General features: G+C 41.8%; 1 protein-coding gene across 1 annotated transcript in view; it reads right to left on the reverse strand.

Moving 5' to 3' along the window:
* Window positions 1–308: 308 nt before the first annotated feature.
* The window catches only part of LOC120792724 (neural-cadherin-like), an 82,171-nt gene continuing 67,633 nt past the window's right edge, over window positions 309–14,846 (reverse strand). Inside the window, exons 28-33 of the mRNA XM_040132013.1 lie at window positions 14,508–14,674; window positions 11,790–12,054; window positions 10,947–11,130; window positions 8,870–9,120; window positions 1,989–2,143; window positions 309–1,349 (exon numbers count right to left, since the gene is read on the reverse strand). Coding sequence (XP_039987947.1) covers window positions 792–1,349; window positions 1,989–2,143; window positions 8,870–9,120; window positions 10,947–11,130; window positions 11,790–12,054; window positions 14,508–14,674 — 1,580 coding nt within the window. The 3' untranslated portion in view covers window positions 309–791. The remainder of the gene's footprint in view (window positions 1,350–1,988; window positions 2,144–8,869; window positions 9,121–10,946; window positions 11,131–11,789; window positions 12,055–14,507; window positions 14,675–14,846) is intronic.

A 14,846-nucleotide genomic window follows, 5' to 3' on the forward strand; every position in this document is an offset into this window, starting at 1 on the left:
CTGGTAATAGTTAGGTGAATAAGACAAGAACAGCTGTTCCACTTTATTTCTTAGTCGTGACTGTTTTCATCCTCATCACTGCCAGGAATAAAGACAAATAAAGTTGAAATACGCAGATGGATAATTCATGGGTAGGCAGTTAGATAATAAGAAAGAACATCTTACTTTACTTTGTGTCTGCTGACCAGAAGAAAAAAAAAAAAAAAGCCTGACCAACATTTGATGATTAAAGTTGTCTTGAACTTCAAAAACAGGAGATTTGACAATCATTAATGCGAACTGGTGTTTGAACAAGACCAAGCTTGAAATATTATCAAAGATACTCATTTATTTAAAAGGAAATAGATAATACAAATGGAACAAAACCATTTTGTCACATAAACAATTTCATGATTCATCAACAGCAAAAAAGAATCCAGTTCTCTCACAGGAAACTCATTTGCCATCTTACTTGCAGACATTACTCGTATGAGTTTTATGACATGAGTAGTTTAGACACAGGGCGCTTCCAAAAAGTGCTTTCTGTGGAGTAAATACTGTACAGTGCAATGCCAAGTAAACAATACGTCACATCTGATCATTCATTGGTAAACATCTTTTATATCAAAGAACTTAAGTGTTCAGAGTTTCATCAATACAGTACATTTATAGCAGAATTCACATAGACCCTGGGCAACCTCCCAGTCTCAGAGTATTTCACATTTAATTATCTCCCTTTGGAATTCCACCATCTCCCTCTGATTAGCGTTGCTTTTCTGCAACCCTCAGTTCAATTTTCTCCGAGTGCAGCCTCACCCACTCTTCTCGCAGTTCAGCTGCCCTCTGCTCTCCTTCAGTTTGTCTCTCGGGCCCTCCGGAGTCTTGGAGTCTCCTCTCAAATCGCAGACCACAGCCCGGAGGGTTTTGAACCTGTCCAGCCGGGTGCCCTGGGCCCCCTGAAGCCTGACCTCTGAACCCTGAGATGCACTGAGGGAGCGCACGGATGCCAGGCCGCGATCTTTTCCGGGGGGACGGCGCGGCGTGGTCATGGTGCCGAGCTCCCCCGGGTGCTCCATGTCCCTGATGACCTCGCACAGGTAGCGGGCTAGGTCCTGGCTGGAGAAGGAGAGGGTTTTCTGGGAGCGGCGGAAGGTCAGAGGGGAGGGCAGGGTTTCCGCCTCCGAGGGGGGGGTGGCCAGACGCAGGGCGATGGCAGCGCTGCCGTTCCCGGTGGACACCCCCTTCTTGTTGCTGTCCTGGGGAAGCTTCGTCTGCGGGTAGGAGAGGATGCTGTGTGGATAGCTGTAGCGGAGGGACTGGGCCGGGCTGGGCTGGAGGGAGCGCTGCAGCTCCACCATGTTAAAGGCGTTCTTAGAGGCCAACAGAGGGAGGGGAAGAAAGGACAGAAGAGAAGAAAAGAGAGTGTTTTTGCTCCCGTGTAATCTTTGTAGGGGTTTAAGAAATAATGAAAAGCAACATTGCCACATGACACCAATCGGTGCTCAGCGTGGCGTAGCCCAGCTAATGCCTCTGCTAGCAAAAGACCCTGCTCCAAGGACGAAGACGAAGATCCTCAATGTAGGAAAAGATTTTGGCAACAACAGCTCCATTGATTAGCTAACTAATTAATTGTCTGACTACACGGGAAAGAATGAGTGGGGGCTATTACTACCAGCACTAATAAAACAGAAGCCTCAACAGCTTTTGGTGTCTACTTGCTGATTTCCAGCTAATGGACTCACATTCACAGACCTCCAGGGAACTAATATTTGGTTTTCATTTCAAGGCCCCGACAAACACATTCTCCAACAAATGTTCATTGAAATGTTTGTCGGTTTAGTTGCTGGCCTCATTTGTATCACTCTATCCCTTCGAAACGTCTCAAAATAGTCTGAAACACAGCGGGACGACGGAAACGGGACCACCAACAGGTGCCACGTTTGCGCCGTTGTGCACATCCGCTGACCTCCGCCTGCCTGGCCGAAGGTCCGCAGGCGTGTAACGTTTACCTGGTCCTGCTCCCCTCCGCCTTCCTCGTCGTAGTTGAGCACATTCTCCCGGATGTCCTCCCACTCGCCGTGGTGCGCAGACACGTGGTACACGCCCTCCTTCAGGCCCTTGTGCCTCCTCCAGCAGGAGTAGAGAAACAGGCCCAGCATCAACACTGAGGGGTGCCAGAGAGCAGGTTAACAAAGCAGGGGGGGGGGGGGGGCACGCTCACTATTGAGATTCCGGGCAGGAAAAAAAAACATCTCCGCGGGCGTAAACGAAACCGGCAACGTGAGCGGAAAGTGAGGATCTGGCAGCGAAACACTAGTGGATACCACACTGGCTGTACAATGAGAATATGTGCATTTTTCATCGAACGCAATGTAACAGCCAACCATCATCCTTCTGAACAAACAGGTAATGCGGCCTAATATTTGACCGTAAATGGATTTTCCATCACACTGATTTGTCCAGTAAGACCTATTAGTTGCACTGACAGTACAGTTAGGACATACTATTGGAACACACAGAAAATGGAAACAGAAGCACCACCTCTCCACCTATCCCCTTTGATGTTGCCTCCCTGTTTCCTGTCTTATCAAAGACCGCAGTTCCTTGGAAACCTATTAACTGAATTTTTACTCTTCCCAGCTTAAACTCAAAGCCTCAATGGCTCATCTGAACGTGGAGAGGAATGCTGCAGGAGCTGTGCAGGGAAAGGTCCTAAAGCATACGCATCAATCACAGCTATTGTGTGCTGAATTATACAACATGCTGGACTGACCTTTAAAGTCCATTAATCTCAACCAGTATTTTTCTCTCATCTGCCCTCCCACTTTCTGTTTTTGTCTTCCTTGCCATCTGTTTTTACAGGTTCAGACTTTGACTCACTTTCTTTTTTATCTCTGTAATTCTATTTTTTTTTTGTCCCTCTATATTTGAACTCTACTCTGTCTTTCCTCTTGTCGTCCTCGCTCATTAAGTCTCTCACTGTTCCTATTTTTCAGCCCCTCTCTGGCCTCTGCTTTCATCTCTTACACTAGATGGGATCCGATTCAACTAGAATAGTTTATATGCTGTGTTCTAAGCATCCATTTAATTGGAACTCTTCTAAGAAATGCGGGGTAATCATATTAGTCTAGATTTTTAAAGTAACTGCTTTGAAAGAGAATAACGGACCGACTTGGTTCTTTGGGGTCACACTAGCGGGCAGGCGCTCATAAACAAAGACAGGAAAAAGAACTGCCCGAGAGCTAATCTCTGCCAAAAACAAACGTTATCTCAATTAAACATCATCATCTCTATTTATTCATTGCCTGGAATATCTTTCAACACCTCAGCCGCTAAACTTTTCTATTTATATGCTGCTCTCATATCAGATAGAAACAGAGAGATTGTATGCTTCCCCCCCTCGCTCCTCAGTATGGGCTGGAGGGGTGAGCGGTATTGATGAGCTGACCCAGCTCCTTCACCGCTGCGTCCAGAACACCAGAATCTCAATGAGGCCCGGTGCCAAACAGACGCCGGCTCTCCTCCTCATCTCCAAAACTGCCTGCTCCGAGGTGCTGCCCGCAGGCCTGTGCTCACCTCAACCCACAACATCACCTGAGCTGGTATTAAACGCATCTCTGTAGAGGAGGAGTTAGAAACACAGCGCAGAGGGGGTGAAGCATAACCTTTCAACCACACACACAATTAGGCAATGGTAAATACACACTCACTCACTCTCTGGTTTTTATTTGTCTGTGTGTGTTTGTGTGTGTGTGTGTGTGTGTGTGTGTGCGTGCGTGCGTGCGTGTGTGTGCGCGTGCGCAGCTACTTTCTAGAGAGATCAATATCACCCAGGGTGGAGAACAAGCATCGCAGTCTTTCATCAGTCCATACTGCTGCTGCCGCTTTGCCCTCTAACCATTACTATGAACAGGGTATTATGATGTTAGCCTGGTCCGGAGTCTGCATTATGAATGAGTGTCAAGTAAACAGCTACAACATCACTTGATCAAAACACTTAACCCTTTCACTGTAGCTCAAGTCTGAGCTCAATGAGAGAAAATGAGGCAGATGAAACATCAAGGGAATGTTTGGGAGGAAAGAAAACTGATGAAGGAACAGAAGGAAGAGAGACAGGTGAGAGATGGGGAAGAGTTGAAAAAATAATTTATTTATAAATCTCTCAGGGAACAAAAAGAACAGACACTTTACATGATCGCTCGGCATCCCAAAGCCCATATGGGAGGCTAATTTCTTCCATTCTTCACAAACAGAATGTCAGATTTGATGCCGGACTAATGAGGCTTGGTCAGACATCAGCTCATCTGGCTCTGTCAATAGCTCCCGCTCAAACTCCCATTCTGGTTGGCCTGTGATGGCTTATGTAAAACTTAATAATGGATGATCGTTTTAACTTTTAATGCATTTTGAGGCAGAGTAGGACTCCCCCTTTAATTTAGCGCCCAGCCAGCTGCACACTCGCTAAGTGCAGCAAGTGTGCAGAGTGTGAGTGTTTAATTATGGTTGTGGTTCTTGTGGTGATGAGGGTCATCATTGAACAACTCCATACTGTATTACCAGCTGTTCATTAAACCTGACCACTGGATTAATTTCATTTCCACATTCAAGACTGTTCATCATGAGGTAAAACTGGTTGCTCTTTTTGCTTTAAGTTTAATAAAATGATTTATTTAGCTTATTTTATTTAAATAAAAGGGGTGAAAATGTACAGTCACCTCTTTTAAATCTGAATTATATTATAGAACAGTGTCTGATTCTTGTTGAGGTGAGAGGTTTGAGCCTTGAATATAAATGAGAGACAGCAGGCAAGCTATTTCAAATGGGCTGCACCGTCTTTTAGTTAGCATGCAAGCAACACATGGATTTTCATGAATGATGCTAAGGCCACACTCTATCATCTTTGAATTCATTATCAAATATTGAAGACCATTTTATATGTTTCACTCTCAAGTGTCAGAATAACCGATGTCCCAATACTAGCCACATGCCCTGGAGGGAATGTTGAGTCAGTTATAAAGGCAGGGACAGTGTATTGAATTGCCCAAGCGTTTTATAAGCCTGTCTCTGAAGGAGAGACTCATAAACAGCGATGTGGCCCTGCAGAGTGTAGTGAGTGCGACAACATGCAAGCCACTCATACACATGCACACACACGTTTGTCTATCTTTGTGGGGATGAGCAAAATTTAATTTCCTCAGCTACAATCCGTAAAACTAACACAATAAACTCATCTCTTTTCTGAGCCTTAACAATGAATTAAAGGGATAGCTCTTTCTTTTTGACACAGGAGTGGTGTTTTGTGTAGCGATATCAATGCATTGTCATTTAAAAAGCAATGCTGGCAGCAGATGTTTGGTTTATATTGAATCTTAATCCAATTAGATCTTAACACAGCTTATAACACCATCAACTGTGCAATTTTATTAGACTGTTTACACAAGTGGGCTGGTGTCATCAGCACTTGACAGGTTCAAGTCTAGAGCCGAAACATTGAGTTGATTAATTGATCAGAAATTTAAGAAATTAAAAAAAATAATAATAAAAAAATAAAAAAAATTCTTCATCTGAAAATATCCTTGTGGTGTTCCTCAGGGTTCAATTTTAGGCTCTATTAGTTTAGTTTGTTTATGTTCCCAAATGGTTACATAGTATAAACGTATAATATTTCTTTACAGTTTTACATATTTCATACATAGTTGTACAATCTGTAAAGCCAAATGACCCGTCTCTCTGAAAACTTGTCTTGCTGACTGTAAACGGTGGATGTACCAAAACTTTCTGCACCTAAACAAAAGCAAGACTGACTTTTTCTTTTTTAATATTTTTTGGAATCCAAAATCCCCAAATTTTTTCAACAACTGCATACATGAAAAATGCCATCCATGTGTTCATACGTTCTTGCTTGAATAACACTATGTACTCATACATCAGTCATAACACTCAAAACTCAGCTCACAACAGGCATGATGACGAGACCACATGACCCTCAACTTATACTTACTGAATTTAGGATTGTAATCTTCACCTACAAAGCAGTCAATGGCCGGGCTCTGGTATACATTTCTGAACCTATGACCTCTTATATGTCAGAATACAGCCTTAGATCATGATCTTGACCTACTTGATCTTCATCAAGTTGAAGTCTTCAAAGGATTTTTTTCAATGAAGGCCCGCAAACTCCCACAACCAAGGCATAGCAATTCAGTTTTTACTTATTATAAATATTTTACAAAAATTTGCATTTTAACATGCTTTCATTTGATTTTTATATATACTTTATATAATTTTGTGAACTGTATTCTTATATACTCTTATACACTTATCAGTGTTCTTATATATCACAGTTTGAATTGGTTACTGCTAGCCTTTTTGCCCACAAAGAAGGAATACAACCCTCTCACCTTGGCCTGTTTTGTGCTGACTGCATGCTGTGGTTAGTTTAACATTTCGTCACAAGATATACAACAAATAATTATTATTTTAATTATTATTTTTAATTTTTCAAATACCTTAAATGTCTTTAGAAGTGCTGACCAGGGCTAAAAACTAGAGCCGATGGATATATCGATTGGGCGATTCTATCAGCCGACATTGGCCTACCATAGATATATCCGTATCGGCATACATGTCATCTGATATGCGCTGAAAAGAAAACCTTTTTTAAAGAACATAAAGCTGAATAAGATGATTTAGAAATACTGTAATCACACAGTTTGACCAGCAGAGTGTGCTCCAACTCCACTGTCTACAATACTCACAGCACCGTCTGCCACACATGAAGCAGAGTATGCATCACAGCTGAGCAGAGGGTGGTGCAGAGTGGAGTGGTGTCTTCAGGGTAAGCTGCTAACTAGTTTGTGAAAAACGTTGCTGGAAAGCTAATAAACAATGACCCCATCATTTTCCCTTTTCAATATAACTCTAACATATACAGTATATATACAGTATGAATATATATATATATATATATATATATATGTACACACACACACACACACACACACACACACACACACAAACACACACACAAACACACACATAAAGAACATCGGCCGATATATCGATATCAGAATATCGGCCCCCCAAAAAAAACAGTATCTGTCTGTCTCTACTCAAAACCACAGTCTCAGTCAAATGTAATGCCTTAGATGTAATCTAAATGGTCAATAATTCAAGAGGCTATTACATACAGAGTACTGCAAATTTTGTCAACTTACTGGGTATGTATTACATTATGGGCATTCAGAGGAAGTTACTTTTTCAAACAAAAATAGCTGATTTCGCTTTTGAATTTATACTTAATATTTACATTAGTAAGGAACTTATGATCAGAGGTTACTAATTAGACTGATTTTAAGTTTCCACATAAATTGCAGGTTTATACGCTCCATAATGGGTACAACCTATGCTCATTAAAGCCTTTCAAGAGCCACTAGATTATCTCAAACATTGCATTGTTACCAAGCTCAAAACCTTGCTCAAGCTCAAGTCCTTTCAGTCTTGAAATTTGACAATTTGGAAATACACGGCAAAAATATCAACAAAGAAATTCCTCTAAAAAAAATCATAAATAAGTTATGTGTAATTTAAAGATTGTGAATATTTTTTCTTTTTTTAGGAAACATTCAAACCATTTAATATCAAAAGGACCACCTCCATATGGGGGGGCTTTTTAATTTTTTTTTAAACAGCAAGCTGGTGCATTTTTTTTTCCAGCAATCATGCTTTCACATCTTAAAATACACAATGAACAAAATAATTTCTCCAAGCTTTAGGTTTTGAGAGGAGACACAACAAGTGCTGTTTTCTGTTGTGAGTAGTAAATGATTGTAAATGAGCCTGTTTGCTACTGTTCTCTTCTTTTTTCTTACATGCTGCTCGCTTCCAGATATCTGACCCCAGGTATCTTGGCCCATGCATTTCAATCTAGCTCTACTACTATTACTATAACTATGAGAGAGTAACTCACAACACTGTCAAATCTAAACTATCCTACTATCCTATTAACCTACAATCCCTTGAGTGTAAGCCCTAACCTTAAAAGTGAGACTGATTTTGATAAATAAACTTTATGACAGGCCTTAACCTGAACGCAACCCTTAGTTAGAATTAATGTAAAATTATAATTTGGAGCTTAAGTGTGAGAGCCTTAGTTAAAGCTCCAAACATTATACATAAGATTAAAGCACACAATATAGCCACATTTAGGTTGAAATGGGAAAACAGAGTCTGTACACAAAAAATGTGGAAGGAAAGGCAAAAGACATTAAGGGAGTAAAATGAGTGGATGGTGGGATATAAAATAACTTGGACAGATAAAAAGTAAGGCCGAGACTGAAATTGACTTCTGAAGTCACAGCGTAACATTAGAAGAGACAGAGGACACAGAAGTGATGAGAAATATAGAAAAACACATAGAGAAATTGCCCGATTCTGCAGGGACTTTTACGGCTTCCCCGTGAATCATAAATTAAGACATACAATGTTTTCCTCCCTGCTTCTCTTCCAGTGCAGATATTTGTTTCTTGTCTCCACCAGCCTCCCATGGAGGTGAAGGAGGTGAAACTTGCTGCATGGAGCAATCACTTCCTGGCAGCACTCAAGAGAGCAATACAGCTACAAGATATGTGTACGAGTAGATTTCACAGAACCAAACAGGGGTGGAAAACAAATAAAACAGTAGATGTTACAGATAAAACCAAACAAAATGCAAGAATTATACCATGAGGATGACAAAAAAAAAACCAACAGGATGAAATTCAGTGTATTAAAGATGAAAAAATAAATAAATAGGCAGACTAAAACATACAAAAGCCTTTAAAAAACATGCGGTGGAGAGGATGACAGTGTTGTTACCACAGGTAGAAGAGGACATAGTCGACATAGCTACCTAGAAAGGCCATGACACAGATGCTGATAGCAAACATGGAGCTCAGGCTGAGGCTGTTGCTGTCCTCGTTGTGAAACATGGCGAGCGTCACCTCGCAGTGCCGTCCCCGGTAGCCCTCGCTGCAGTGGCACGAGTAGCGGGACGGAGAGTGAGCCACACAGGTGCCGTGGCGACACGGCCGGCTGGCACACAGTGTGTAGACACACTCTTTGCCCACGGAGCTCTCTTTGGTTAGGTGGCCTGGAGGGCACCTGTGCAGAGAAGAGGCAGTAGTGTAAAGCAAAGACAAGAGACACTTGGGAAGCTGTCAGATAAAAGGGAGACTGAATTCTACAGAGCTATGAAACCTACGCTGACAGTGTAAAAATAAATCCCTCAGGAGTTACACCTCTTTTATCAGATTCAAAGATATGCTCTTTGAAGGTTACAGAGTGTCGACTGTATTGTAAGAAAAAGAAACCGAGAAGCTAAGATTGGCTTTGCAATACTAGTCCCTCAGTATATTTGTCGAAAATATCCCCTGAATATCATTCACCCCTGCCCCTGCTTCTCTTAGTGCTTTGTATCCTGAGGCTGTACTGTAATCACAGAATATGGTTATCCAACCGCAGTGAAAAGTCCCGCCAATGGTTCGGAGTCTTGGAATCACAGACTTAGTGGTCCTGCAGAGTTTAAAGGGGCACCTGAGACTCTGACAGTAGCTGATGTTAGACACTATCCTCTGAGGTTGACACACTATTTGACACACAGTATAACTGCGCTGATCTCAGCCTAGCTGCCATCTGGTGGACACTTTGATTTCAAGAGTGTTGCAGGAAACTCATCAAACCATTAAATACACTGAGATGTACTGACATATGCTATGCAAGTACTGCATGATCTGCATAAATGAAATCATGTTTCATTTTCATCTATATGTGCCTCCTTTTTATATATCTGTATGTACTGTAATGCTTGATATAGATGATATGATATAGTAAAGGTAGGTAAATCCTTAATAAATATCAATGGGTTTCTCACTTTTTATTAACCCATCAGCAAATGTTATCAGGTCATATGCAATAAGACATGTAATAAGATATTAATTAGCTTTCTCACGAAAAACAGATGCCTGCTGTGGCCCAAAAAAAGTGGTACTAGCGAAGTAAAGTTGCAGCTGGAAAGTTAAACAATGCGCTGAAACTCACGATAAAGCTCCGTAAAGTCAAGGAAAGTCCCAGACTCCAGCTGATAATTCTCGGCAGGTTCATCAGTACAAACAAACCCCTTTCACACTGTCACAGTGTCATTTGACGTTACATTGTTATTATAAAAATATAAATTATAGCCGCTTTTTAAAAAAAAAACACTTATTTTGAAACCATTTAATCACCAATGTAAACTCTGTAATGTTGGACAGACATGCCAATTACAGGGTAAATATTTGACAACCCTCTATATACTGTTCGTAATTTTTATTACTTTACTTCTCTCTTCTTTTTAGATTTGTTTAAAATATTGACCGTTGTTTAATTTATCTGCTGTTTTTAAATTGTTTTAGCTTATTACTCTTAATGTAATGCAGTTTGTGAACAAAATATGGTATAAAATAAAGTGTATTATTATCCTTATTCTTAGTATCATTGTTATTATCATTATGGTAACTATTTTGTCCATCTTTGAAATATAATGTCAAGATTATTCAGGCTGTTTCCCTTGATGTATGATATTTTTGGAATCCTGCACCAGCAACATGGTCATAGATGATTTGTCTAGACTGGATTTTTTTTTTTTTCTCATGTTGCTTTGAAATCTCGTACATCTACGTGCAGACTGCCCTTGTTTATATTCCATTGACAGAACTTTATGGCTGACAAATGATAATAGATAGCATTCAACCTAATGTGAACCACCTGTAGCAGTTTCAGTTTTCAGTCTACCCCCTGTAATAAATCCGTACAATTACAATTATCAAGTTAAGTGCTGGTGTTACTAATTTTATTATTAGCCAAGCTGTGGTATGCCATCCTTGTCTCTGGATGTATTTGCTTGTATCCTGTAAGGCCTCATTAACATACATTGTGTATATTTACAGCACCTGCACTCGTGGTGTCTCCAGAGGTCCACGCAGACCAAGGGAGGAGAGCAGTGGTGTTTCCTGCAGGCTTCTGAAGAGCAGCCGACGGAGACGCCCTGCGAAGTGACAACCTGAAGCCCCTCTAAATGGTGCTCTCTATCCAGGGGGATGGAGCGGCTGTTAAATCTTACATCTCGCAAACAGCCTGGTGGAGACAGAAATTAAAGAGGAGGGGAGAATTTTTTTTACAGAGCTTACAATGCCAAAAGACACACTATAACACCAGTCCTCGGGCTAAATCTTTTATGGATTCACATTTATACCATGGGAGAGGTGCAAACTCAAATACAGACACACACGAATCGACACATATAAATCGACTCGCCGACACACCTGCAGACCAGCGTGCACTCTCGGGCACGCAAACGCACAAACAGCCTGAGGCTATGCTGTCAGGACGGACTTCTTTTTTTGCAGGGTATTTTTTCTGCTGGTTAGTTTGCTCACTCTGTGGGAAGCATGGTGTCTAACACATCATTTTAATACAGATCAGAGCCACTGACTCACTTACTCTCATCTGCTTGAAACTTAGGGATCATAACACCTTTGGGCCAGGTTGTGAAACGTACCACTAAGTGGTAAAGGTAAAACTGAAGCCTTTCTGTGTCAATTACTTTTAACAGGTATCCTGGTCCTTTGGATATGTGTTTGCCAATTAATCAATTTACAAATGAGCCTGTTGACTCATTCATCAATTATCAGTTGACTTTTTAACTCTTCTAACTATTCATGAATTCACTCATTTATCTTAATATAAATTCATTCAATCATTCATTCTTTATAAATAGATAAGTAGCCACCCACCAAGGAAGCTCCGGTTGTGTCCTGAGGGAAAAGAGTTTCCAATCATCACCACCGAGGGGTCAATAATGATTTCCTGACTCTGCCCCGGCGAGGCTGTAACCTCTCGCCGTCCTCCCCCTCTGTCCAGGAGCAACGTGAACTCTCTGCCGTACCGATCCAGCTCCACCTCATGCCACTCTCCATCATCAAGGCGATGGTAGGGGAGTGTGATGTTGTAGTCGCCGTCACCGAGGTTGTAGAAAACAGCCAGGAGACCCTGTATAACCTGAGGTACAAAGTAATGCTTCACTGATTTGATATTTGGACATTTAAACAGGGGAATCGTGAAAAAAGATATTGTAATCAGGTGGATGGGCTTCACATTTGAGGCGTCAAAACTCTACTCCTGGAGACTTTTGCATTACTGTAAAACAAGCTGGTCTGTTACAGTATGTCATTAGCTGCTTTAACTGTATTGTGTTAATGTGGATTAGGCCTGGTTTAGTTGTCTGAATAAAATTGTAAAGTGGGCTGACACAAATTCTAAGCTGACAGACCTGGACTCCTGCCATATTGTGCTTTGTTGATGGGCAAAACCAGATCTTGAGCAGAACAACATTATAGGAAGTATGCCAGATCCTGTGGTGAAGAAAAGGCAGCAAACGTTGTGGGCAGGGCAAGAATTGTGAAATGTGACTACCCAGAAATGACTCTCTGTGGTCAAGCTTGCCAGAAAAATGGCACGAAAATTTCAATGGTAAAAATTAATTCAGCAATTTTCTAGCCATGATACTTTGCAGCGCTGGTGTACACATCACTGCATGACAGAAGCCAGAGTCATCCCGAAGGGAAAGTATACAAGAAACAACAATTACCCTCAGCAGTTAAGGATGAGCGAACACAAAAGACCCAACCAATGAGGGGTTCCCATAACTACAGCCTGTACATGTCCAAAGCTTAATTGGAAACAGTGGGGCAAGACAATTCACATTCAGCCCAGACTGTATTAACTATTGCTCTCTCAGCATGGGCATCTCAAACACCTCCCCCACTGGACACACACACACACACACACACACACACACACACACACACACACACACACACACACACACACACACACACACACACACGTAGTAAAAGCTGACTGTGCGCTCCCCACTGCCTCATCCTGCCCTCGAGTCCACAACAAAATGAGCTCAGGACAAAGGACTCAATCAATACTCAGGAAAAAAATCAGTTTACATAAACTTTCTGCGGTGCCCCCAGACACCTACACAATCAACATTAAAACAAAATGTTCAAGTGAATTTCTCAAGTCTCAATTTCTATAGACCTTTTCAAACTCAAATCACATTTAATGCAAAAAAATAAAAATGAAAAGCTATGTTTTTAGAGTTTTACTGTTCTTTTGGGTTGATGGCCAGTCACTCCCGAAAAACTCCTTCACAGGCTGTATTAGATAAATCTTTTTCACAGAGACACCATACTCCTCAGAGAACTGAATGTTGTTTATACCCAGCTGGCCCCTAGTAACCTTTGTGTGAAAGTCTGGTTATTTATTTAGTGTGCACTCTATTCCATATCTACCCTTAAGAAAAAAAAGGAAAAGAGACAGTCTTTTAAATTAGGGCTTGTTGTCGGCAAACACACCAGGCTTGTGTTTAAGTGTTTCTAAGAGCTTTGAGACAACAAGGCTGAAAATGCCTCAGCGTGCTGCTGCGGACAGACATCAGATGTTTTATACAGCTCACCAATTCAGCTCCGGAGAGGGTTTCACAGAGAGGGGCTTCATAGCTCACATACAGTAAAGGCTACAGCCCCTTCCTCTTTCTTTCACTGTGGGGCTGACCCAAGGGAAGAGGACACGATTGTTTTTCCTCATTTATGTTAAGATCCAAAGAAGCACAAGGGACGAGGCTGATGCTTTAAACAATGCCGTCCAACAAATAGCAAGCACAAACAGAAAGACAAGACGTTTTCAAAGACAGACCAGGGGTGTGAAATACACCACGACGGAGACAGATTCGCTGCAAACACCTGACCTGTGAGTAAGCCAAAAGTAACAGTCCTAACACTTCCAGGTGCTGTTCGGATTTACCCTAACAGTCAATGAGACAAAAGGCTTTGACAAGAAACACTGGTTTCGTATCCACTCAGGAATGTGTCAGGCAGGACACATTCCTGAGTGGAGGTATGCTTATGTGAAGATTTGGCAAAATGAAGAAGACTTGTCTCCTGAAGAAAGGCACTGTGTTAGCACAACTTCATCCCAGTTGTGGCAAAGCGAGCAGCATGCATGCAGACATGACTTTGAGCTTACCACTTAAAGCAAGCTGTGTCAAAACCCTCAAGTGCAGAGCAGGGGATCTGACCTTCACTTGAGAGCACTCTGCCCTCGAATTGCAGTGCACACGTTTGCTTTCCTGCCCTACTGAATTGTGCTTGAAGCATTAACCAGAGACAGAAATAACCTTGAATAAAGGAGGCCTAATTTTTAGAACAGCAGCCACTCAATAGTAGCATTCTGCAGACATACCGAGGGACCTTGTTGAGAACATACATATGTCAATCACCAGCCCCCTCAGTATCCACCCATATGTCTCCAACCCTGATATTATTCACTCAGGCTGACAGGCATTTGTAGCAATCGTTGTCTTGGCCCTAATCATCATTTCAAGGCTCACAAACAAGACAATCAGCTGTCAAGGTGGAGGGGAATGACTGGTTATGACTCACCTCTAAACGTAGGTATTCATTCTGTTCCTGGGATAGCAGACTGAGGATGACACCGCCGGCGGCACGCGTCCGGACTGCAACTTGGACTCTCGTCTGTCGCGCAGGCAGGGACCACGATAGCTGGAACTGAATGTGGCTCCGGCCGTCAAAGGAGAACTCTGGAGCCACTTGTCAATCAAAAACACACAAGACAGGCTTGTTCAATTAATTCAGCTGTCATATGGGATATACACGCGGATATCACAGCGAGCGTGTTCTGTTCTGCCAAAGCTCTTTATGTAAGGCGAGGTTATCTTCCTACAGCAGCAAAGTGGCGTTTTGGAACACTGAATTTCCCAC

Source organism: Xiphias gladius, chromosome 8, assembly GCF_016859285.1.
Source record: "Xiphias gladius isolate SHS-SW01 ecotype Sanya breed wild chromosome 8, ASM1685928v1, whole genome shotgun sequence".
Taxonomy (NCBI): domain Eukaryota; kingdom Metazoa; phylum Chordata; class Actinopteri; order Istiophoriformes; family Xiphiidae; genus Xiphias; species Xiphias gladius.